Source organism: Antedon mediterranea, chromosome 2 (genome assembly GCF_964355755.1).
Source record: "Antedon mediterranea chromosome 2, ecAntMedi1.1, whole genome shotgun sequence".
NCBI classification, from domain to species: domain Eukaryota; kingdom Metazoa; phylum Echinodermata; class Crinoidea; order Comatulida; family Antedonidae; genus Antedon; species Antedon mediterranea.
The window spans coordinates 38839194-38864262 of NC_092671.1; the positions used below are offsets into that span (position 1 = coordinate 38839194).

Consider the following 25069-nt stretch of genomic DNA (forward strand, 5'->3'; position numbering starts at 1 on the left):
AAACAGTACTACTGTACAAGTATGTATTGTTTCAGTGAAACACTGTTAAATTTCTTTATTATCATGTTTCTCAAAAAACACCATTTATTCCCCATAAAAGCTGCGCTTATACAAGATATATTCCAGAAATTCACACTCGTGTTTACAAGCGTTTTCAGGAATAAGCAATATACTATATAGGGCTAATAAAGTACAAAATTATTTTATGCAATAAATGTAGACACCATGGTTTCAGATTCAATTGCATTAGAACATTCTAAATCTTTTACAAAAACCATTGGGAAATTCCAAACAACTTTGGATTTTCCCAATAAACATATAAACTAAAATAAACAGAGAAGGCATGTTACAACAAAATAAACATAATTTACACCCAAAAAGAAACAATAAGCTGCTAAATCTTGATTACAAAGATGAGATGTATATGTGGGCCTAATAGAGGGCAAAGTATTGCTGTCAAGTGCACGGTAGGTTACCTTGTGTGGACAAAGTTCGTATCACTTCTCTCTTCGTGTCCCCACTCCCGCCCAGGACAATATACAATTTGAAATATTATGTGCCTTAAATATTCAATAAGATTTATATCATATCATATTCATTTTTTAGTCCATTGACTTTCTTTACTAAATTTGCTCATTATCAACAATAAAGTTCATGAACAGAAACATATTTTCCAATAAAAGACTGCTTTTGCTCTAACTATGGCGCATGGCAGAAAGCTTGTTTTAAGAGTGGTATCTAAGGCCATGTTAGTTTTGAACCCCCTCCTACATTTTAGAGACTCCTTAAATTTAAACAGTCCATTCTGCAGCTGTTAATGATACAAAAAGCAAGCTATAATGCTTCTAATATTGAAATAACAAATCATTTCTCCATAATGAACATTAATTGAAGCCCTTTCACAAAGTACAACAAAATAAAAACCAGGATGGGGAGGTATCATTTTGGTTTTTTGGTTGGTATGTATGATATCATATACAGATTGTACTTTTCAACAAAGATATCTCCCTGCCCTAATCATCCTAACTTATAGTTGAATATTACGTATGATGATTATAAAAAACAAAAACAAGTTATTTTTCTTTTCGATATTATTACAAATAATATTTCATAGCAGATTACCAATAATAGTATAATTAATTCTAATTATCAATAAATTATATGAAAAATAAACGACTTGTCAATGTGTTTGATGCTAACAATTCTATCAAATATTAAAACATAATGTACAGTGTATGTATATACATATACAATTGCACTAGCCTTAGTGACAGCCATGTATGTACAAAAATAGTATTTAATTTTTACAAACAAAGGTAACCTTTGACCCAACCTTTGACCCAGCTTATACCTTGATCAATCAAGAAAAAAAGTGAAAAAATTGGACACGATGAGTAATACAGTTTTAATAGTACAATAATTATGTAAAGTAATTTTAATATCATTATTATTAAAATAATTCATCCATCCATCTTCTTGTTACGAGGTGTATGAATAAAAAGTACGCTTTAAGCTATTTCTTCTTTTCAAGTGCCTGAGTTTTGTTTTTCATATGTACACAATTATAAAAATGTACAGAATAATAAACAGTTGTATAGTATGCTTTTACAACTGTTAACAAAATTGTTAACATAAATCTTACCTTATAAAAATAATGATATTTAGTTTGATTACAAAATGAATTATTAGTCTATTATATTGATATGTTGGTTTGCTTAGAAAAAGGTAACTATTATAAATTTCATATTTCTTTATTTGAGTAATAACAATAAAAATGGGCCTATATTGGTTTTATTTATTTACGAATATTGAAAAATTAAATATCAGGAAATATAAATATGACTTTTGGGATAATCAAAATGTTAAGAACTATGCATTCTGGGAAATATTTGTTTGAACATGTGCAGTATAGCCACAATGCATGCACCAATTTTATATAATCTTGTATGTATATTTTCAAACTTGCTACAGCCAATTACTTTTGAAATTTTGAGATAAGTTTAATATTGATATGAAATAGAAAATCGAAATTAAATTTATTAGTTAACACATGAAATGTATACAATTTTAATTTTGGAAATTACCAAAAGTATCAGATTAAGAATAAAAGAAGTGACTTAAAGAGAAGCAACACGTTACCTAGGCACTATGGTTTTTCTACAAGTTGGACAATCGGTATCATTTATCAGTGAAAAATGTGGTAATAATAATAAATATACAAGTTTCATGAATATACTTTAAATTAATAATAATCAATAGGACTACTAATGTAAAATTATCAAATTTTCTATAAAAAACGTTTGCCAGAAATTTATCTTCAAACTAATACTCAATAATTTTTGCAAGGTATTTTATTTATAATATAACATATTTTTTTTTTTATTTACTTAAAAATAAAAGATTTTTAAAGTGCGATTTCAAAAATAGATTAAAATACTGGCAAGAATTTAGCAGAATGAAATTGAAAATACACACTGCTGCAGGTAGGTCTATTGTAGACTTTACGTGAGGGGAAAGAATTAAGTCTACATCTAATAGGTTTGGGGAATAGATATATTCTTGAGGCAAAGAGTGTGAGGTTTAGTGTTGTACAGTAATTGGTAAAATTCAGATTTAACTGTTTGTAGTTAAGGTTCGTTTCACATCTAGTAACATTATCAATTGTAAGCTATTTCTATTGTTAAATGCATGTGTTTGAAATTTATTCAGAGATTTACAATTCAAAAAATGACTGAAACCAACCCACAACTAGTATAAAGATTACAGATGAACGTGTGCCAATAAAAAGTAAACAAAAAGTCAGAACAAAAACAAATATTTCTTGTAAGACTGAATGACATTGATTATCTCTAAAAGACAAATATTTGAAAAACAAAATAGCACCCTCTACTGTTCATAAACCTACTTTGATAATGCAAAAATAATCTAGCGCCCTCTATTTGTCTGGTATACTAGAGAAAATTTAAATAACCTATTGTCAAAAGTGCTGTAATAAAGTTGTAGAGTAATTCTGATCGACCGATTTAAAATGGCATCACATGCCACAATATAATTCATTTAAATTTGGATTTAATAGATAAACTCATGAATTAAACACCTAAATACCACGTCAAGATCCACTTTCTTGAGTTCGGACATGAGGAACTGTACTCGGACTAGAAAGCGCCACCATAGGCGTTGAATTTTGAATTGCGGTCGGATTAACATAGTTTGCATGAGGCTGGTCTGTGTTCTGGGGCACAGCTGCCGGTGTAAACAAGCGTTCGTGAATATCACGCAACAACGGTAAGGTAACCTTAGACGGGAATGATGGCGAGAAGCCCGGTAACGTCGTGTGCATAGTGGCGCGAGGTTGAATCATAAAGGGCAACGTTGAAGCAGGTTGCACTAATGCAGCGTTCGTTGTATTCCATGGCATTCGAAAATTCTGCATTAATAGCTGGTTGGCTGTAGCAGCCATTTGTGAGGCAGGTATTTGTTGCTGACCTGGGAGAAGCCCAGTCTGTGCTTGATTTAGAGGTCTACCTTGCAAAATTTGATTTGCAAATTGTGCAGTATGTTGATTAATAAGCTGGTGGGGTTGTACAGACGTATGGGGTGACATTGTTTGGTCAGCGCTAAATTGTCGTTGTAAGTTCAACATTGTGGCGTTAGCTTGATTCAATCCATTGGTTAGTAATGAAGTATCAACCAAGCCATCTTTGCCTGGTGTTGCAGGTGATATCATTGGCCGCGGCACAGTCATCATTCCTGCATTAAACGTCCCTTGCGTTGTAGCTAATGTGCTTTGCGTATTTGGGCTGAAAGAATTCGTAGGAAAAGAGTTTCCAATTTGCATAGTATTGAGTCCGTTGAGGGAGTTTTGTCGCAACGTATCCTCCATTAATCTCGTGGCAGCAGCCTGTAGGTCACTAGGTAGTTCATTTGGGTCACCTTGATTCATTGATTCCTCTTGACTTGAGTTACTATCCTGATCCGACATCATAGCAAATGAGAACTGATCAAGTGAAGCTTTAGCATTGCTCACGTCGTTGGAGGCTTGAAGAAGAGCACGCTCCAGTTCTTCTTGTTCTTCTGTGGTTGGCAAAAAATCACCATTTTTACCTGAGAAAAAAAAAAATAATTTTATAAGCTAGCTTGTCAACCAACTCATTACCATCAAGCAGGTTAAAGAAACTCGGATTAGCCCTCTACACACCCACGGCAGCCAGAAGTTACCAGGATGAATGACATGGGCAGATAGACCAGTACACCAGGTTATCCCCCTACTGTTCTGAAGAATACACTGGGTTCTTTGAAGTGCACATGAGACAGACATGTACACAGGATTTCCAGTTTTAAGTCCTCATCGGAGAAGACTGGGTTGACGAGAGCCTTGAATTTTGGTCTAGGGAGCGACCTGCCTTAACTACTAGTCTACTTGTCATTAAAAATGTCTTTTAAAATAATATAGTAGATCTACAAACCTCCAAACATTTTAACTCCAAATATATCAGTCAGATCATCCGCCTGAAGAGGTAACAAATTGGCAATATCGTTGTTTTCCAACACGTCATCCTTGTCATCTCCATCTATCTGAAGGTCAGACGTATCGATCGGTAAGCCAGCATGCGCATCAAGATTAAAAGAGATATCACTCGCATCTATACCATCGATACCATCAGGTGCTGGGCTTAGTTGAGATGTGTCTATACCAAGGTTTAAAGATGATAGCATCTCAAAACCTAAAGGTTCTATTGAAAGGAAAATTCAAGAAAATATTAGAAAAAGTATTATGCTTCATGAGGCACAAAAATGATGCCATTTTGAAACAAGCTCAGAACTACAGTCCTACTAATATACAGTCAAATCACTCAAAACTATGACACACTCACATAACCTTGACCTTGATTTAGCAGGGGGGGGGGGGTGTCCCCTGTGAAATCTCAGGAGAAACACAGAGAGGCCTGTTTTTGTATTGTGCACGTGTGTTGCCCTACAATTTAACTGCTCAATCACAATACACTAAAAATTAAATAGCGACCCTAACTATGCAATGACAACACTTTATCCCAAGAGTTCGAAAGCATGTAATACATCGGGAGATTAAATCAAATCAATTTACACAGATGTGAAAAGGGTTTAAATGCTATGCCACCAACCTAATGGAGGTACAGGTTTCTGTGGACGGGCTGCTTTCTGTTGCTTCTTTTTCTTCTTCTTAAAAGGTCTTGTTAAGGCAGAAGGCTTTGTCTTCTTTCTTGGTCTACGTGGTTTAGATTGGCATTTCTAAAAAGATGATAATTTCATAAAAGTTCAATAAAACGTTGATTGATTGAATTGAAATATATATTTATACTGGGTAACCTCTTCAGTCAAAGACTGGTCTCCCAGAGGGCCCAGTTGGTGATCAGTGGCTGTGATGTACTAATACATCGGGGTAACCCCCTACTCGTCTCGAAAGATGTACTAGGTTCTTTAAAGTGCACACGAGCTAGATGTGTACAATAAACAATATAAAGTAGATTCCCTCCTTTAGGACAATCATATTGAGGGATAATTTCCCTTAAAATAAACATAGGGGAAATGTGTTTTAACACTATAATAAACTCTTATTCAGCATTTTATTTTCGTTTTATTTCGTAGGCATCCAACAGAGAGTAACCCATCAATTACAGGATTGATAAACTATTTTATAATTTTTTCGTGCAATTAAGTCTCATATGAGGCTTAGGTAGTGGAGTTGAAAGAATTGTGAGTTACATACAACCCTGGCACTATGTTAGGATTGAACCTTGGGATTGGAACGCAAGCATGTTAACCACCAAGCTACAGCTCTCCACTAATACAGTACTCCACATTAACAATAATCATTAGATAATTCAAGTGGTAATTCTTCTTACCAAAACACTAGCATGAAAATCACAGAGAACTCTATCATTGTCAATGATAAAGGCAGTATTTGCACACTGTGTATAGTCAGACTGAATTCCTGTACATTGGTAAAAAATCTGTTGATGATCATTTTCTATAATATCTTGATATAGCAGTATAAGGTCACTAACATAGATCATTACATTCAATTCAGAGCGAGTTACTATCCACAAGTAGTGCATTAGAATTACGGCCAATCTACACACAGATGAGCAGTAATAAATATAGAATCTGTGTTATTTCTTATGACCATTTACACACAACACGGAGCGGACAGGTGGTTTCTGCTCAGGATAGATACAGATACTATGTGGTTCAAGCTACATGGTGACTCAGACCGTTACCACTCGTCTGTGTAAATTGGCCTTTAGGGTTTGTTTACTATACATCAATGTATGTAATGTTAAATTCTATTTGTTTGTCTGCAATATATCAAATAATAAAAAACAATAGAAAAAGGATACGGTTGAAACAATGTGTTGCAAAAGGCATGCTTTTTGCTCCACACTCTTTGCCATCTTCATCTTTAAAACAACAATCAGGGGCGTGACAAACTTTCCGATGCTTTTCTCTGTTTAAAAAAAAAACCACACTTACTCATTATTAAATATATATACAAACAGTTAAACATGTATAGTGTATAGTGAACTGGGAATATCAGGGAGATGTAAAATATTTATTTATTTTACATCTCCCTGGGAATATGATGTCTTAACTCATTAATGAATTGTAGGGGTGTATTCTATTGATAAATATATTTTTAAATTGTAATTGTTAATATTACTAAATTAATATCCCTATCAGGTGAGGCTAAAAGATTTGTATCATTCATAGATACTTTATTCAAAGCCTAAATATAAATAAAATAAATAAATATGGTAGTGTGATCATGTCCATATATAGGCACAACACATTTTGTTGTCACATAAAGTTTGATAGTGTAGATAGAGCTTTAAATATTGTACATCTTCATCTAATATTTTTTAAGCTTTTTGTTCCAATAATAACAAGGATCTTACATTACAAATATTTTTAAAAACATACCGTCTGGGTAATTGGTTTTTAATTTCTAGAAGCAACTTTGTCGTTGATGCTACGTGTTGCCTGGTGGCTTCTGATAGAGCTAAGCATGATGCACGCTCCGACGCTTGTTCACGCTTTGACGACTCTGACCTCAACGCTAACAGACAGTTCTTACGAACATGAGATTTAAGTTGTTTTAAATAATCACTACGAGATATTTCAGTGCTACTTCTGAAAGGGAAATTAAGAGGTAAATGCAATCAATTAGAGTGTGTTACAAAAAAAAATTTAAATAATCACAAAAAGCGATATTTTAGTGCTACTTCTGAAAGGGAAAACAGTTACAGAAGAGTTACATGCAATAAATTAGAGAGTATATTAAAAAAGTTCAACCTACATGGTGTTACTACTATATAGTACTGTACATAAATGACTAGTTAATGTTTAAAATAGATAAATATATCATAATTGTGACTGTGAAACCATGGCGGTACAGAAAGAAATAAAAATATTTATGTAGTTTTAGCCTTTCTTTCAATGTGTTGTTCATTTATGTGTAATAGAGGATGCTTCCTATTATGGAACTTGTTTTTGCGAGTTAGATAAATTCTTGGCAATCAGTATTTTTTTTAAATTACATAAACAAAACATTGGCAAACTGAGTTGTACAGTATCTAAATGAAATACTGTACAAAACATTCAATCTGCTACTGTATCTCCAATTTGTTTTCCTATTTAATTACAGCATCTTCGCATACAGTATATAACACAATACTCAAGGTCACAATCATAAAGCACATATATAGTGTGTAATATATTATTACTATTTATACTAAAATTACCACCAACCAAAGGTCTACTGTCCTTTCTGCTCCAGTATTATCACACTTACTGTACAGGAAGTTTGAGTCAATACAAGCCAGTCATTTGGAATTCTATTATTATAATATGATATCAGAGTAAATATAAATAATAAGACGACTTAGATGCTACATACTTTTTTGTTTCTTCATCAGATGGTGAGAAAGATGTCCTATGACAAACAGGAACTTGGTTACTTTCCTTATCACTATCTTCATCTTCAGAGTCTTCTAAACCTAAACAATTTAAAATTAAGTGTTATTGGAGAAAACTGTACAAAAGAAATACAATTCAAAGATGATACAAATAATTTTAAAAACAATTGTAATTTTATCAAATGCATGATGTAATTGTGAATGTTTTGTTTTACCATATTTCTGTTGAGGAAAACAAGTTTTCCATGTACACATTTTTATATATGGAACAAATAAAGATTTGATTTGATTATGTATTGGGAAGTGTTTAATTATGATATTATTATTCTACATATTCCAATGGATATAATAACTTTAAAAACTATAACCTTGTCTACACTATCAAACTTTATGTAAATAAAATGTGATGTGCCCATATATGGACATGATGAAGTCATATCACTACTCTATTAGGGCACATCACACTTCTTTTGTCATTTGATAGTATAGACAGAGTCTGTACAAGTAGTTTCAAACATGCAAAACTAATTAACTACAACAATAGAAAGTAGCTCCTTTACAAAGTCAGGAAGTTCACACATAAAACATGCATGGGATATCCTATTGTTCACTGTAGTAGAAATTAAACTGTTTAATAAATAATATTAATATCACATTAACAGTGTGTAAAGCTCTGTTTTTCCCTGGTTTAACACTATCAAACTAGTGTGCGATGTGCCCAAATATGGTAGTGATATGACATCATCATGTCCATATATGGGCAGATCACATTTTTTCGTCCCATAAAGTTTGATAGTGTAGCTTAAAATGTAAACTCAGTTTTAATCTATACCATTTATAAAATGATTTATAGTTAGAAAAAAAAAAGCTATGTTTCCTACTCAGACATCAGATTCTATTCTGGTATACGAACTCATCTTACCTAATGGAAATAGATCTAGATTCCGATGCTCTTCCGCTCGGTATAAATCCTTTAATTTATCAACTTCTTCAATGTCCGTTTTCTCAATAAAAACCTGCCTTGGTCGTTTTGGTCTTGCTTGTAATATTGGCACATTGGGTGGCAGATAGGGAGGTGGAATATGGAATGGTTTACTATTAGTATTAGAATTAAGCGCTTTACCATCTGCTGTAGAGCAACTGCTGCTAACGTTAGTTCTTGTGTTAGAATTTGAATTTTCCTGAAACGTTCTAAATGGGGGTAAAGTTTCAAGCTGAACTGCCGAGAAAGGTAAACATTTTGGTGGTTGTTTTAATTTTTTCGCTCGCTCTAAAATCTGTTTTTGCCTTTGTAAATGCAGACGGACTTTATTCTGTTCCAGTTTATCATAAAAATTGTCCCGAGTTTTGCTTTGTCCAAGCGATTTACTAATTTTCGATTTTGACTTTGGTTTGCTCTGAGTGTCCGAGCTACTGCCAGCATGATTATCAACATGATGGTCAATTATTTTCTTTGGAGGAAGCGAAAGAAGATGCGCTACGATTGAGTTAACGTGAGAAGCCGCTTCTGGCGATGAGAAATTGTTAATTTTTTCCTCCTGCATCTTTTGTTGGTTAATGATGCTTTCAATAAGGTCCATGTCGCCAATGTTGCTGGCAACTGAGTTGTTGAGAAAAGAGGGTAATTCATCTTTTGTATCCTTATTGTCTCCATGTTTACTATTTGATTCTGTATTTTTCTTTTGTTTTATTCGTTTTGGTACAAGTCCCAAAACTTGCATGTGACTGTTGCAGTATCTGCAGAAATTAAATAAAACCAAATCAAAATCAAATCAATGATTGCTGATTACAATAATACGTTATTTCATTTGTAACAACATCACAAACATGAATGCATGTAATCTCATTCTCTAATCATTGTATGGAACAATCACAAACAAACACACATTACAGGTACTGTAGTAGGACATTTCATTTTTTGACATCATCACAAAAAAGATACCAACCTCTCTATGAGCATACAAATACCGTATGTTTACTCCATCCCTTATTCATTGTACAGTACAATGAATAGGAGTGTACATACAGATGGTTCACAAATGCATGTTTTTTTCACATATTTGTAAAATCAGTGACACTTTATACACTGAAAATGGCAGTGTATTTCGTCTGTCATTCGTCACCATATTTACCTGCAGTACAAAAGGGAGGTCCAACCCACATTTCCACTTTAAATCTCTGTCTACACCATCAAACTTTATGTGACATGATGTGATATGGACATGATGATGTCATATCACTACCATAGTTGGGCATATCACCATCATATTTGGGCACATCACACTTTTTTTGTCAAACTAGTTTGATAGTGTAGACAGAGCTTTAGGATGGGATTCATATGTAGCCATACACCAAACATATAAAAGGTATAAAATAAAGCATTAAGGCAATAACTCACTTTCTTTCTTGGTCTTCTGGTATAGGATTAGTGCATCGTAAATTGTTGTATTTGGCGACAAATTCACATTGCTTGAATGGCGCAGACTTGTCTTCTAACACATGGCGTATGCAAAAGGCAAAGCCCTTTAATCGTCTTTGTTTACATAATTTGTTACTGTATGAGCAGAGTGGCTTGTTGTCAACGTCGGAATAGTGTATGTGCTTTCCCTCATACATTACTCTCTAAAGGAGCACCACCATTAGCTAAAGAAGAACAAACAAATTTTTCTAATTATCAGTAAAAAACACAAGTTAATATCAAAGCTAATGCACTTTTCAATTGTATGACCCACTAAACAACCCCTGGGAGAGGTGCGTCATGGGTGTGTCATTTACAAATAATTACTGATGCAGGGGTGCATCAACAAACCTAGATGGTACGTCATATCAATGAACAATGGTGTGTCATGGTCACCTAAAGCTAAGTCACATTTTTTACGCACGGTCAGTGCTTCATGGTATTCATAAGGTATGACGCACCTCTATAATGTATAGTGGGTCATACAATTGACAAGTGCATAATTTACCAGAAATTCTACAAATTGCACTTCTCATATCCTTGGTGCTTTTATTAGGTTTAAAGTACTGTATCTTGGTGTGTAGAAGAAAATTGCCAAATTTAAGTGGCCCGTAAATGGCACACCACAGGTGCGTTTTAGATGTGTACAGGTAAGTGATCGCACTTCCACGTCTAAAAAAAGGCCCGATTTAGCATTTAATAATGATAATTCATTTACAGTACCAGAATTTACAGAATTCCAAACAGGACGTATCATTAATCTTGTTTCAAAATGTTAATTTAAATCAGATTCCCATATCTATTTTATGAATTCATCTCAAGGGCCATTGGATCAAGTAAAAATAATTATTTTATGCATATTTTTAAAAATTTCTTGGTGTAATATCGACTGGAAACGCTCCAAATGTTCTAATACAGTAGTTAGGTTAAGGTTTTCACTAGGCCTAGACCTTGGGTGAGCACTCAAATTTAAGGGTATTTAAATTTCTTTGTTTTGGTTCAACAAAAACCTAACAAATTCAAGAATTGATGAAAACATAAATTATTTCATAAAAACTGATTTTTAATTAAAAAGATGCAAAATGCATACTCTGCAGTTTATTTATAAAATGTAGGCATAAAATAGAAATATATGCTACCTAGTAACTACCACTGAAGCTACAGTATAATTATGTAATTATATAACATATTATATTTTATTAATATTTGTATTAGGTATTTAATGAAAGTTAACCAGTTTTTCTATTACTCTGTATTATTTTTTTATCCAAAAAAGCTTCTGCTGCATGTTGCTTAACAACAAATTGTATCTGCCAAATTGCGAGATAAATGTATCTAACATAATGTATTGTCACAAAATAATCCTGGTTATTTAAAGAACTAAATTTGTCAGTCCTATAAGAAATTGTGTACTAAGAAGTTTGAATTCAGTTTTATTAAAACACACCCTTTTAGGCCCTACAGTATCCTACAAAACAACACACGACGATCAAAAATCTAACTCCCGCGGTCAAAGACCGCGTCGAGGAGGGCGGGCCTCACGAATTATGTTGCTTCGATTTTGAGTCGATCGTGAAAGAAGGCCTGATGATTTTGTCTTATTTTATGTTTTTTTAATACCTACTAATCTAAATATCAACAAATATAGTTTCTTGAATCATCTATCAAACAAAATATACATAATGTGTTTTATAAGATTTAATAAATTACCCATAAAAGAGAATTTAAAAAACAAACAATTTACAAAAATATTCAAACCTGAAAACATTCGTAAAGTATATTTTTCTACAAAGTAATTACATTTTCCAAAAATATAAATCCATTAACCTATGCCAGAATCACCTACCGTATTATGATTATTTGAATTCTCAAATATTAACGCAAAATTCGAAAGGGAAATGATCCCATGAAATCCATATCAAAGATGGCTGCCGTTTTGCGTGATAAAAGGTTATTGCTGTTCCTACGCCCCGTTTTCTCTAGCGGTGTGTGACAACCGCATGGCCTTTATCGGCAGCGCGCTGAAGCCGCCCTACCACGGTGTGTTTAGGCTTTAGGAATAACAAAATGACTAATCGACCTAATTGTTTTTCATTAAATCGTCTAAATAATATGATGTTAGTGCTGTTCCTAGCTAATTTCTCTTTCATCATACATTAAACTATATTCAGTACAGTCGAAATAAAGTAGTTCGAAGGCATGAGCGAGCAAACTCGACATTGCCCAAAGCAGCTGGTTTTACAACGCGGGAAGGCGTGCCATTTTGAAAGCATATGAGAGGGAGAGTACCATATAGTTTACATCAAATTATTATTATTTATACGCATTAAATATGCTTTTCGTTACAGTAAATGTGTTTTTAGATATATTTTCCTTGGTATGCTATAATGGAAAATGAATTTGGCAGCACAGACTCTTCAAAATACATCATTTAAAATCGCTAAGCCATACTTGAATCGTTCGAACTTGTTTGGACGAGAACACCGACGAAGTCAGCGGTACCTTTGCACATTGTTTTACACTGTATACCCGTACCATATACATGTTAGTCTTTCATAACTGAAGTATTATTCTATATTATGACATACTCTAAAATTATATTTTTAATATTGTATTTTATTAATTAGTTATTGAGTGATAAATTATGTTGTTTTGGTTTTGTACAGTGTTTATTTGACAGTACGATCCCTGTATTTGTATTCAGCCAATAGAAGCATTCTTTAGATACTTGTAATTTTCAATCGGCCAATTGTAAAGAGGGTCTTATATGTGTGAATGGATCCCATTGGATATTGGTTTAAAGACCTCTAACCGAAGCCATGTGATTATACTACTAGTGTATACAAACTTACGTTTGGCATTGACAGATAGATTATCCAATTGTTTTCTTCGTTTCCTCTCAGTGATATCTCATTTGCATGCGTTTCACTATTTTTTTTTCTACCAAAATCTTTTATAAATACATAATATAATAAACCGTCTTATAAATAAACGTAGTGGTCTATGTATTTTTCATGCTTGATGTAAAAGAAAAATTTAAAAAACAACTTTTTTTGCCATTGAACGTGATGTTTATTTAATCCAGTTATTTTTCCAGTGTGCCCATGTTGAAAATTACTGAGAAACAGTTATTTTTGTAGGAATTATCAGTTTATAAGCTTTGAATTTTCATATTGTTATTCACCATCAAACATAAAAGATAAAAGATATTTTACACTGATAGTTAAGGCCTAGTAGAATTTTAGTATTTTATTTTCTATATTGTAGGTTGTTTATTGTGGGTTGGAATTACATTGAGATTATAAATGAATATCAAATTTCAATTGAAAAAAAAATAAAATTATTTCACCAAGAAGTAATTAAGTTGATGGCAATTTTGCACCGTGAGAAACAAAGTAATATTAATGTCAGCATGTATTGCATCATGCCACTCGAATTGTGATAGCTTCCTTAAACTACCCCAATTTCAGTGTATAGATTTACAAACTTTAAAGCAGTTGGTTGAACTTTGTGTCATGTGTTGTGCGCTTGCAAGCAAATATTTGTATGTTTTTAATTTGATTTTGGAAAATTGATTGATTGATATGAAAAAAAAACACAAAGGAAACAATTGCAATTTTTTAAACTCAGGTCTAAAAATAACCATAATTATAGGTCATTGCACTTTATTCAAAGATTTAACATTTTAATTTGAACCAAATATTTGAAACAAAATATATTATAAAAGTATTCATTTTAAATATCTGCACCTTTTGCACATTTTAATATTAAAGATGTATTGTCCCCCAAAACCATGAAAAATGAAGATTAATAAAATCAGACTTTAAATAGGCCATTTTGCAGTTTTAATACAGTTATTCACTTCTGTAATAAAAAAAACCCAAAAATAATTATTTCACTTATAAACAGACAAAATAAACGTGTAATTTCAACCAAAAACCAGAATTTTTTTCTTTATATTACATTTTATTCAGTTATAATAATTTGTTTTTTTTTATCTATTTTTTGGTCAAAGTGAATAACTATTATGTAAAATTAAAATGGCATATTAAAAAAAAAATGTTTTTAGGAGGACAATATATCTTTAATAATTAATAACAAAAATGGATAAAAAATGAAAATTGTAAAATACTGTAATCTACAATGGTATCAAAAACATTATCGAAACAATTTATAGGAAGAAAAATTAAAAAGTAACCTTTATCATATTGTACTTTGCATAACAAATATCCCCCTCCTCAAAAAAAAAATTAAATTAATAATTTGGATTATACTTATTAGTTATTCTAAAGCCTTGTGTATAATATCAAACTTTATGCGACAACAAAATATGATGTGCCCATACATGGACATGATGTCATATCACTACCATATTTAAGAATCACTACCATATTTGGGCACATCACACTTTTTTTGTCAAACTAGTTGGATAGTGTAGACACTACAGATCTTAATAGTAATATATTTAATAATATATTGTGGCAAGAATTATAAAACATCTCAGAGACATATATAATAATATATGTCTGAACATACTATTAATAAAATAAGACGTAATTACTGTATGTAAATAATTAAAAATAAAAATTTTACTAATCTATAAAACAAAATCAGTAATTTGTAATAAAATATTAATTATGTATGTACTACTGTACTACTCGGTAATTAATATTATGTTGTACCCAGGGCCAAAAGGAGAGCAGTGTCTTTGACAGACTGGACCATGTATCTGGTATTGTGCATAAATACAAAGGAGAGAACATTCAATTAAATTTTATATCATTTATGTACATTAGGTATCAAATTGCTGGAATTACAAAATATGATATGAAAACAAATCAATCCATTGTCACATCAGTAAACCATTTTAAAAGACAAACATTCATCATTAAATTACATTGTAAACAATTTTTAGTGTGCTGCCCATAAACATGATTGAGGTCAGACATTAAGGTCAAATATTGAGGTCAAATATTGAGGTCAAATATCGCCAAAGTTATATTTATTGTAGCAATCCGTTTCAAAGTAAACACAGCACTCAAAAACATTTAACATTTTAGCATTATTCATGTGCCGCTGATACAAAACCATTTGTTTAAATTTATTGGTTACAAAGCCTAGGAAGAAATAAATGTATATTTTTGGAAAGAAACGCATAGAATACACAGATAAACGTCCCTAAAACTAAATTACAAAGAAAATGCACCCAAATTAGGAATAGTTTTTATTTATAGGATAATTTTAATCTACTTGTCCGTTGGTAGGTTAAAATGCCAGCCTAACACTTGTCTATCAAATCCACATGTAAACAGGTTTATGTTAGATGTTTCCTCATTCCAAGCTGTACAAGACACCATACGGTGATGACCCTACAGTGGACAAAAGCATACAATATATATTAACAAATTTATTATAGAGGGTAATCATCTTAAAGATGTATTGTTATGAAAAATAAATATTTATATCAGACTCTGAATAGGCCATTTTGCAGTGTTAATGAAATTATTCACTTCTGTAAGAAAAAAAATTAAAAATTAATTATTTCACTTATAAAAAGACAAACAAAATGTTTAAAGATGTATTTTCTCAATCCAGTTTTTGGTCAAATAAAAGTGAATAACTATTATATGACATTATAATGGCATATTAAAAAAAAAAAAAATTGAGGGGGGACAATATATCTTTATTGTTAACCAAAGACCATTGTCTGACAGATAATTTGACTTTTTTTTGCTTTAAATTACAGTTTCTTGGGTAAATATTTTTTTTTTTCGATTCAATTTTTGGTCAAAGTGAATAATTATTCCACGACATTAAAATGGCATAATCAACAAAAATATTTTTAAATAATCTATTTTCAGGGGGACAATATATCTTTAAACTTTATTTATGGAAGGTAATTCTCTAGAATGTGCTTTTATAGTTTGAATATGATTGAACTCTGTATGGGAACAACATTAACCTCTAAGGTTATGCACGCCATAATGCGATATTATACTTGTACCTGTCTATTACTTCTTGGTAATCGTCCAATCCTTACGCCGTTTAAATCGTACAATCGGATGTGTCGGTTGTCATGGGGAATTGCTATCACATGACTCGTAGGTGAAATTGATAATCTAAGAAAAAACGTGAAATAAAAAATAAATACAATTTGTACACACACTTTGTACTTTGATACTTAATGTAGAAGATCTGAGTTAGAAGCAAAGAGGTTATATTAATTGGCTAGAGAGTGAACTCCAATGCACAATCACAGCATAAAAAGCAATTTATCTCTCTAGAATTTTTAATTATCATCTCTATGAGTACTTACTTATTGACAAGCAAAGACGTTATAAAATTGGCTAGAGAGTGAACTCCAATGTACAATACAATACCTCTCTAGAATTTTAATTATACCTCTATGGTGAGTACTTACTTATTGACAGCAGAGTCTGTTCTTATCATGGCAATTGGTGTCCTCATATTTTTCAAATCCCACACTTTTACAGATCTATCATCTGATCCACTTACTACTTTATCATTTGGAGCAAACGATGCTGAAGTAACAGCGCTGAACAGAAACAAGCATTTTATTATTTTTAGCAATATGCTTAATAGGTCTAAAAGTTTTAATTATCAAAGCAATGGAATGTCTTAAGCTCTGTCTGTAATATCAAACTTTATGTGACAAAAAAATGTGATATGCCTATATATGGACATGATGATATCATATCACTACCATATTCCATATTGAACTATTTCAATTAATGACTGAATTTATGGCAAAAGTAAATTTATTAATAAATTCAAATAAAACCCACTCTGTATGGCCTTGGAACACGTTGACAGAGTGAATGCTGCGATCTCTAAAGTCCCACAATCGGAATGTTGTGTCCGTTGACGAGGTAACGACCAGTCTCTGACTTGGATGAGTTGAACAATGAGTGAGGTCTTGATCATGGCCTGAAAACAATCATTTAATAACAAATCTGTAAATAAAAAAACTGGAAACTTGCAAGTGGTCGAGCGGTTAAGACAGTGGAAACGTAATTACATAGCCAAAACATCGGAGAGGGTTCGAGGCTCACTCGCTTCATGGTTCTTGTGGTAGAACGAGTCTTCTCTGATAGGTCCAGCTCATGTGCACTTTTAAGAACCTAGTAGATCTTTCGAGACAAGTAGGGAGTTACTCCGGTGTACAAATACATCACAGCCACTGATCATAACTGAGGAGGCCACCCAGTATAAATAAACAATAAAAAATAACAAATAATAACTCAAAAAATTTAACTTTTCTTGAGGTTCAAACGATTTTAACATTTACCTGTTAGTGATTGTATTGTGGTTGATTTTTCAACATCATAAATATTAGCTGACCTATCCCATGATGCAGTTACGATCTGTTTGCCTCCCGCTATCCAGTCCGCTGCAATGACAACCCCAGTGTGCTCTCCGATGACACACTGCGCTGTCTTTACATATATGATGTTCTCACTGTCACCTAAAATATGAAATTATTCACATTATTTACTTCCAACAGCGGTCAAATGGAGACGGGAAAACGAAACATTTAATATTACAGCCTGGTTCATGTGAAATGCCTCGATCTTCATCTTCAGGTACTGTAGTACAGTACCTATATATACCTACTTACTGCAGTAGTAATAAGAAAGAGGCAAGCATCAATTAAAGGTACAGTATAAAACTGCTGTGCATTTTTTTAATTCTTTATATTGGGTATCCTCTTTAGTAAAAATAACTCAGAGGGCCCAGCCCAAAATCACAGTAAAATTACAAAATGATTTAAAACAAACAACAATACAAAAACAATAAAACAAAGAATAAAATACCACCCCACCCACCTCACATTCTAAATAATTATTATAACATGACCAGAAGAAAACCAATTGAATATAAATAAAGTCCATCAAAATCATAAGTTGTTGCGGAATAATAACATACCATCTTGGTCTTCTTTATCTGACCCATCCAGGTCATCTCCACTCGATGGATTTGACCTCTGTAAACAAATGTGTTATTATTATTCTTTATTCACCAATGGCAGATTGGAGAAAAGAAAAATTGCTTTTGCTAATCAAGGGTTTGTCCCATACTAATAAATACATTGTATACAGAACAATGGCAATAGAAATACTTTTTAAATTTTTGTAAGGGCATGTGGCGCAGTGTGTTGGACGTTCGACTACCGATCGTGAAATTCGAGGGTTTGAATCCAACTCTCTCTCCATTGCTTGTATCCCTTAGGCAAGACACTTTACTTACGTTTGCCTCTCTCCAGCCAGGTGTATAAATGGGAACCTGGTTAGATCAAGACACAACTTTGTCTTACTTAGATTACTAGCTGCATTATGGGAGTATGTTTCCATATGTGTTTGATCCCAAAAAATGACTGGGGTAATAATGTTCAGCGCTTAGAGGTTTCATAACACTAGGCGCTATATAAATCCAAGATATTATATTATTATTAATACATAGCAATGAAATGAACATAATAAATAAAGGTAACATGAGAGAACTAGAACACCTAGTTCATAGAAAAAATGATTACTTGGGTATATTTACATTTCCTTCTGATATTTGAGATGCAACAGGTAGGCTAACTGTAGACTTCCATACATGAGCTGTGCTATCACCAGAAGCTATAAACAAAAGGAGATCAGCATGTGCTGAATTTATACTTGTTTTTTTGTTTTTGTTTGTATCTGTTTTTGTATCTCAGAGCATGGACCTATAAATAATTTATAGGTCCATGCTCAGAGCAAACATAATTGATTTGTTTATTTTATATGCAAATGAATATAAATTAAAATAAAGTATAATTAAATTTTCCACTGATGAATGAATTAATATTTTAAACAACAGAAGAAGCACAGCCAATAACTAAAATGCAATATTTAGCATAATGTAGTAGAGATAGCACTCTACAGTATATCTCCAAAACTTGGTATGCTTCTCATGTACTATTCATTTTTGGTGCTTCTGGGACAATATGTCATCTGTTATACTTACAAACTACTTCTTAAGAAAAAGATTAACCCCAGATTAATTAATTAACTTCTAAATTAGGTCTGAGCAGTGATACTGTTGTTGGTCAAACACTGGACACAGCTGACCACTAATGATATCTATATTGACCACCTACGTACCTGTTAGGACAAGTGGTTCTTTAGGATGAAACCGTATTGAATTTACAGATCCACTATGGCCAACATATTGCAACAAACATGTTCCCGTTTCTATACTCCACAGGCGAGCTGACCGATCTAATAGGAAATATTAATATAGACATTTTTTATACAGTACTATATATATATGTAGTTTTAAAATTATTATACAAAAAAAGTGTAAAGACACCAAAGATAATAATTGTATTGTCAGTAAGTCAGTTTTCATTATATATTTCATTCGTATATTTGTTCAATTTATAACTGCAATACACTGCAAGAATATTAAATTGATATGGATGAGGTAATTTAAATTAAAAATAATGTTTTCTATTCTGTTTACACGTCTGTAATAAAATGAACAAATTAATGTGTTTTATTCTATAGATGTTTATATTCAAACAATTTAATGAAATATAAAAAAAAGAAGAAACCTAAACTACCTACCGGCCGAGGCTGTTCCAAGAACTGGATTCTCCCCCTTTGACACGCTCACCTCCCATACCCCATCTTGGTGACCTTTGTATGACCTTACAAGTTGACCTAATGACGTACTACTTGGACCTTTGAAGCTAAATACATTCTACAAACAAGAATATATTTATCAAAATTTATTCCAAAACTCACATATTATTTCAACAATTTCATAACAAGTTTAATCCTAAATTCATACATACTGTTACTATTAATAAACAACAACAAAAAAAGAATTAGAAATGGTTTAATCTAGTGATTTTTAATCTGGTTTCTATGGTGATATCTAGGTCAGTAGCATAACAGGTGATTTACAAGTTTAGTTACCTTTCCAGACGCAACCCTCGATTTAGGACGAATTAATTGACTAATCTGATTGGATGCTGAAAAATATAAAATAAGAACATTGTTGAACACAACACACAAACATTTGAATAACAACATTTAACTTTGGACCTAAATTATTAATCTATCAATCAGACCTGCCAACACTACAGGCTAATATTTAATAATGTTACTGCATGAATGACAACACCTACTTAAAGTGTATCAATCAAAGATTTAATTTAACAGTCTAGAATAAATCATTAAATTTTAATATAATTTGGCATTTACCATTGATTTCAATAACAAAATTTAATCAGAACCTAAACATTCAATATGTAATTTATAATTTAACATGTTGTAATAGAATACACTACGCAACAGATTGCATGTTAGTGCTATCAAAATTAATATCATGAAAATCAATACAGCGTTATAATGTAATATTAATAAATATATTATGTACACAAACAATTTTTATTATAAACATGTAGAAATTGTCCTACACAAGAAATCGATTAGAGAATGAAATATATGAGCTAGGTCAGTCAGTGATCCACTATTGCTACAATCAATCAAAATGTATTAAATATAATATTTAGGAGACACGATTATAATAAAAACAAGTTTAATTGTTAGTACAGACTATTGAAATGTTTACATAGTTGGCCATTGTGTATGCAATTTGTTTCTGTAAACTTTAGAGAGATAACAATAACTTAACATCATGTGAGTTTATGATGTTTCAGATACTGGGACCAGTATGCTGTTTGCATACTATTAATATTTAAACAATCAAATCAAATTAATTATAAAATATAAATAATTATTTAAAAATATTGTCCCCCAAAAACATGAAAAATGAAGATTAATAAATCAGCAGTTTTAATAAAGTTATTCACTTCTGTAAAAAAAAAACCCCACAAATAATTATTTCACAGTTTATAAAAAGACAAACGGTTAATATTAACCAAAAACCATTATTTTTTGCTTTAAAATTAAATTTACATTTTTTTAGGTAAATTTCTTTTCCATCCACTTTTTGGTCAAAGTGAATAACTATTATGTGACATTAAAATGACTTATTCAACAAAAAGTTTAAAAAAAATTATTTTTCAGGGGGACAATATATCTTTAATCATTTTTTTCAGTAATTTTCCTTTTGGATTTAATAATTAAAAATATATATACTGTATATGGATTTTGGTTAAAGTGTTTGATATTTCTTCTGTAACTCCACTGGTAACAAATATGATTTATCAATCATACAGGAAAATACTTATGCTTCTAGATCTTGCTTAATAAAAGGTACTGTATACAGAATGGGGCTGTAAAACAAACAAGTTACAGTACCTTTGGACTTAACCTTAGTGTTACCATCCACGTCAGTACTGACACCGTCTGTACGTCCAAGCTGAGCAGCCTCTAGTTTCTCAGTCAATGCTTCAACTTTATCTTGCACTGTAACAAAACAAACAAAATCGTTTAAAAAAAAATCTTCTTATAAAACAATTAATAAACTAATGTCTGTAAAGCTCTGTCTACAGTATCAAACTTTATGTGACAAAACAATGTGATGTGCCCGTATATGGACATGATGATGTCATATCACTACCATATTTGGGGATATCACTACTACTACTATTTGGACACATCACACTTTTTTTGTCAAACTAGTTTGATAGTGTACTGTAAACAAAGCTTTAGACTTTGCACATTGAAATAAAACATTAGTATGTACACATCATATATCTGTATTATAACATTAGGATGTCTACTTTACATTTTAGATGTACTGTATGTGCTTACGATTTGAGCATGTGCTTATATTTGATATTACGATGTGTTCTTGAAAATGGGTAGATCAAGACACAACTTTGCACTGATTAACTAGTTGTAGTATCTTTCCATACGTGTTTAATCCAAAAAATGACTGGGGTGCGGTTTAGTTATATTTAGGAAGTAGTTCGGCTATGTTTTACACAAGGTGTGCCCAACTTATGTACAAAAAGAAATATCGAGACCGGGTAATAATGTGACGCACTTAGAAGCAAAAAACACTATATAAGAACGAATATTATTATAATTTGAAGTTACCCTTGATATTGTATTATTGAGGTATATGTTGTGCATACATTCTGAGCATGTGCTTATTTAACATTACTGATACATCAAAACATGTATTTTTATTTTAGAATTTTGCCATTAACTCACTCTACTTATACACAAATATTACCACGCTAAGGTTCACTGCTTATTTGCAATTATGACCATATTGTAAAAATCACAATCATATTTTTCAGGATTTAAAAATGTTTCTAAAAAATCATCCGACTAAAAACAAATAAATCAATAACCATAATGGAGTGATTATTGAGTGCATCATCACTTGGAAGAATATTGGAGACCGATAATTTGTCATTAATAATCAAAAACCATTTTGCAAAACTGCATAGATAGGCACCTTATCAAGAATAACTTATGGCGTAATGTGTTTTAGAGAATTATTTAAAGCACTCATAAATAATGAGGATTAGTTGCCAATATTATTTTTTTAAAATTTATATTATACTATGTCAGTATCTAAACAGAAAAGGGTGAAGATGTTTATTTTAAATTACAGTATTGTGCAAAGATACAGTAAGGAAACTCATCACTGAGAAATAATTGAGCCTGTTAATGCTGTATTATTATTATTATTATTATTATTATATCAAAATTTATAAAGCGTCAATTCAAAGACCGAGGCACAAAATCAAAGGCGCTGGGCATGTTAGTGGTCGAAAAAATGAGTTTTGAGCAATTTTTTAAATAAGGCAACAGAAGAGCAGTGTTTAATTTGTGGGGGGAGTGAATTCTCAATCCAACACATAAGAATTATTTGAGGAAACAAAACTAGAGAATGAACTGGGCAACATCAAAGTAATGGGAACAAGAAAATAGCCGATGTATCTCTTTAAAATTAGATTAATAATTAAATATTAGGAAAAAAAAAAAAATTCAGAACAGTACATTTTTAAAACTTACTTAGTGTCATATTTGATGCAGTAAATGAAATAACAATAACCCTCCTGACCCATGGTGGTGGTGAAAATGTGATGTGCCCATATATGGACATGATGATGTCATACCACTGCCATATTTAAGCATATCACTACCATTATTTGGGCACATCTCAACTAGTTTGATAGTGTAGACAAAGCTTTAGAGTAGGACTCTCTTTAACAAACGCATTTAATTAATACCACCCTCTAAATACAGTGAAGAGTGAGTGAGAGGCCGAGCGGTTAAGACAGTGGAACCGTAATTACGTAGCCATAACATCGGCAGGGGTTCGAGGCTCACTCACTCCATGGTTCTGGTGGTAGAACGAGTCTTCTCGGATAAGGACTATAAACCGTAGGTCCAGTGTACACATCTAGCTTGTGTGCACTTTAAAGAACCTAGTACATCTTTCGAGACGAGTAGGGGGTTACCTCGGTGTACTAGTACATCACAGCCACTGATCAACAACTGGGACCCCTGTGAGACCAGTCTTTGACTGAAGAGGTTACCCAGTATAAATATATATTTCAATACGAGCCCAACAAGTCAACAAGGACATCTTTTAGAGTCAACCAGACAAATATTCCTTTCTTCAACAACTTACATGCTAAATTTTCTGCATAAACCCCCTCAAATTCATGCTCGATTTGCTCGAACAACTTCTGAAGTCTTGAGCGAATTTCAATTGGTAGAATGCTGTCATTTTCATAGACACGATGTCGAAGTCCTCCGTCTCTGGAGCTGTGTGAACGCCGGATTGAAAGCCGCTGTTTGCTAGCCTTTTTCATGCTCCCTTCAGTAGGCATTTCGAATCTGTTGAAATTAAAGTTTATTAAATAAAATGAAAGTCTGAATGACTAAAAATTAGTATATAGACCTAGGCCTGAATCTGTTTTGTCATTGTGGTTGTTTAAAAATAAAAAAACAAATTTCTCTCACTGGAATTAATAATAACGTCTAATAATTCTTAATAAATATTAAAGATAGATTTACACTTAGTTGACAGACTTCCCCAAAACAATAGTGGTCTAGCAAAAAACTACATTTCCATTTCTGCCCTATCTACACTGAAATGTTGTGATTTACTAGGAGGCCTAGCCTAGCTAGTGCCTAGAACTGATGAGAGGGAGGTCTCTATGCGGTCACCCTCTATATGCCTGCAGCCTAGCCTAGCTTTAAAAGGGTTACAACCGCAGAAAATGATACTTGCCTGCCGCAAAACGCAATACGATTAGAATATAATATTTATATCAAACAAAAGAATATGAAAAGGTGCTGTTCCTAAATCAACTTATCACGATCTTGTTCCATCATCATCCATCATAAATAAATAGATTTGATGAAGATGAAATCGTCGTGTGTCATATCACAAAAAAACAACCATAACCTTGTTTTTCTAGATAAAGATGGCTCCCTCAACGATTCTAAACCTCATTAACTTTTTTTTGTGATAATTGTTTTTCTGAAACACTAGAAAACGAGTGTGCTGCCCTCTATACGAAATAGATAAACAAAATATTAAAACTAATAATATACAGTACTAACAATTATTATCAGTGAAATGTCTCTAATAAATAATAATAATTTATTTTGCTTTCCCAATAATTGGGATCTTCGAGTTCTTTGATTAAAATACATATGAGATA

At 32.1% G+C, this 25069-nt stretch overlaps 2 protein-coding genes across 2 annotated transcripts; both read right to left on the bottom strand.

Moving 5' to 3' along the window:
* Positions 1-29: 29 nt before the first annotated feature.
* On the bottom strand, positions 30-12366 carry LOC140041041 (INO80 complex subunit D-like). Its single transcript, XM_072087406.1, has 10 exons — positions 12257-12366; positions 10351-10595; positions 8875-9689; positions 7934-8033; positions 6958-7167; positions 6378-6484; positions 5883-6016; positions 5142-5268; positions 4467-4733; positions 30-4104 (listed from the first exon to the last, which is right to left on the bottom strand). The coding sequence occupies exons 2-10, from the start codon at positions 10566-10568 to the stop codon at positions 3110-3112; spliced, it is 2973 nt and encodes a 990-aa protein (XP_071943507.1). The 5' UTR covers positions 10569-10595; positions 12257-12366; the 3' UTR covers positions 30-3109.
* A 1703-nt stretch (positions 12367-14069) lies between these two features.
* Positions 14070-24807, bottom strand: LOC140039909 (WD repeat-containing protein 37-like). The gene is made up of 13 exons (XM_072085501.1): positions 24634-24807; positions 24028-24236; positions 21732-21839; positions 20382-20437; positions 20028-20163; positions 19563-19679; positions 18979-19055; positions 18358-18415; positions 17720-17896; positions 17217-17358; positions 16832-16966; positions 16415-16529; positions 14070-15779 (listed from the first exon to the last, which is right to left on the bottom strand). Exons 2-13 carry the CDS (start codon positions 24227-24229, stop codon positions 15657-15659), a joined length of 1446 nt encoding a protein of 481 aa, XP_071941602.1. The 5' UTR covers positions 24230-24236; positions 24634-24807; the 3' UTR covers positions 14070-15656.
* Positions 24808-25069: the final 262 nt, after the last annotated feature.

What these genes read in the sequence shown, in the direction of transcription:
- LOC140041041 (XM_072087406.1), bottom strand. Translation starts at nt 10,568, where the DNA reads ATGTATGAGGGAAAGCACATACACTATTCCGACGTTGACAACAAGCCA. An exon ending in TGCAACACATTGTTTCAACC is followed by an intron (nt 6,017 to 6,377) that starts GTATCCTTTTTC and finishes TGCTATATCAAG; the next exon opens with ATATTATAGAAAATGATCAT. An exon ending in GAAACCTGTACCTCCATTAG is followed by an intron (nt 4,734 to 5,141) that starts GTTGGTGGCATA and finishes TCCTTTCAATAG; the next exon opens with AACCTTTAGGTTTTGAGATG.
- LOC140039909 (XM_072085501.1), bottom strand. Translation starts at nt 24,229, where the DNA reads ATGCCTACTGAAGGGAGCATGAAAAAGGCTAGCAAACAGCGGCTTTCA. An exon ending in CTCAAATATCAGAAGGAAAT is followed by an intron (nt 18,416 to 18,978) that starts GTAAATATACCC and finishes ATTTGTTTACAG; the next exon opens with AGGTCAAATCCATCGAGTGG. An exon ending in CACAATACAATCACTAACAG is followed by an intron (nt 17,359 to 17,719) that starts GTAAATGTTAAA and finishes GATTGTTTTCAG; the next exon opens with GCCATGATCAAGACCTCACT.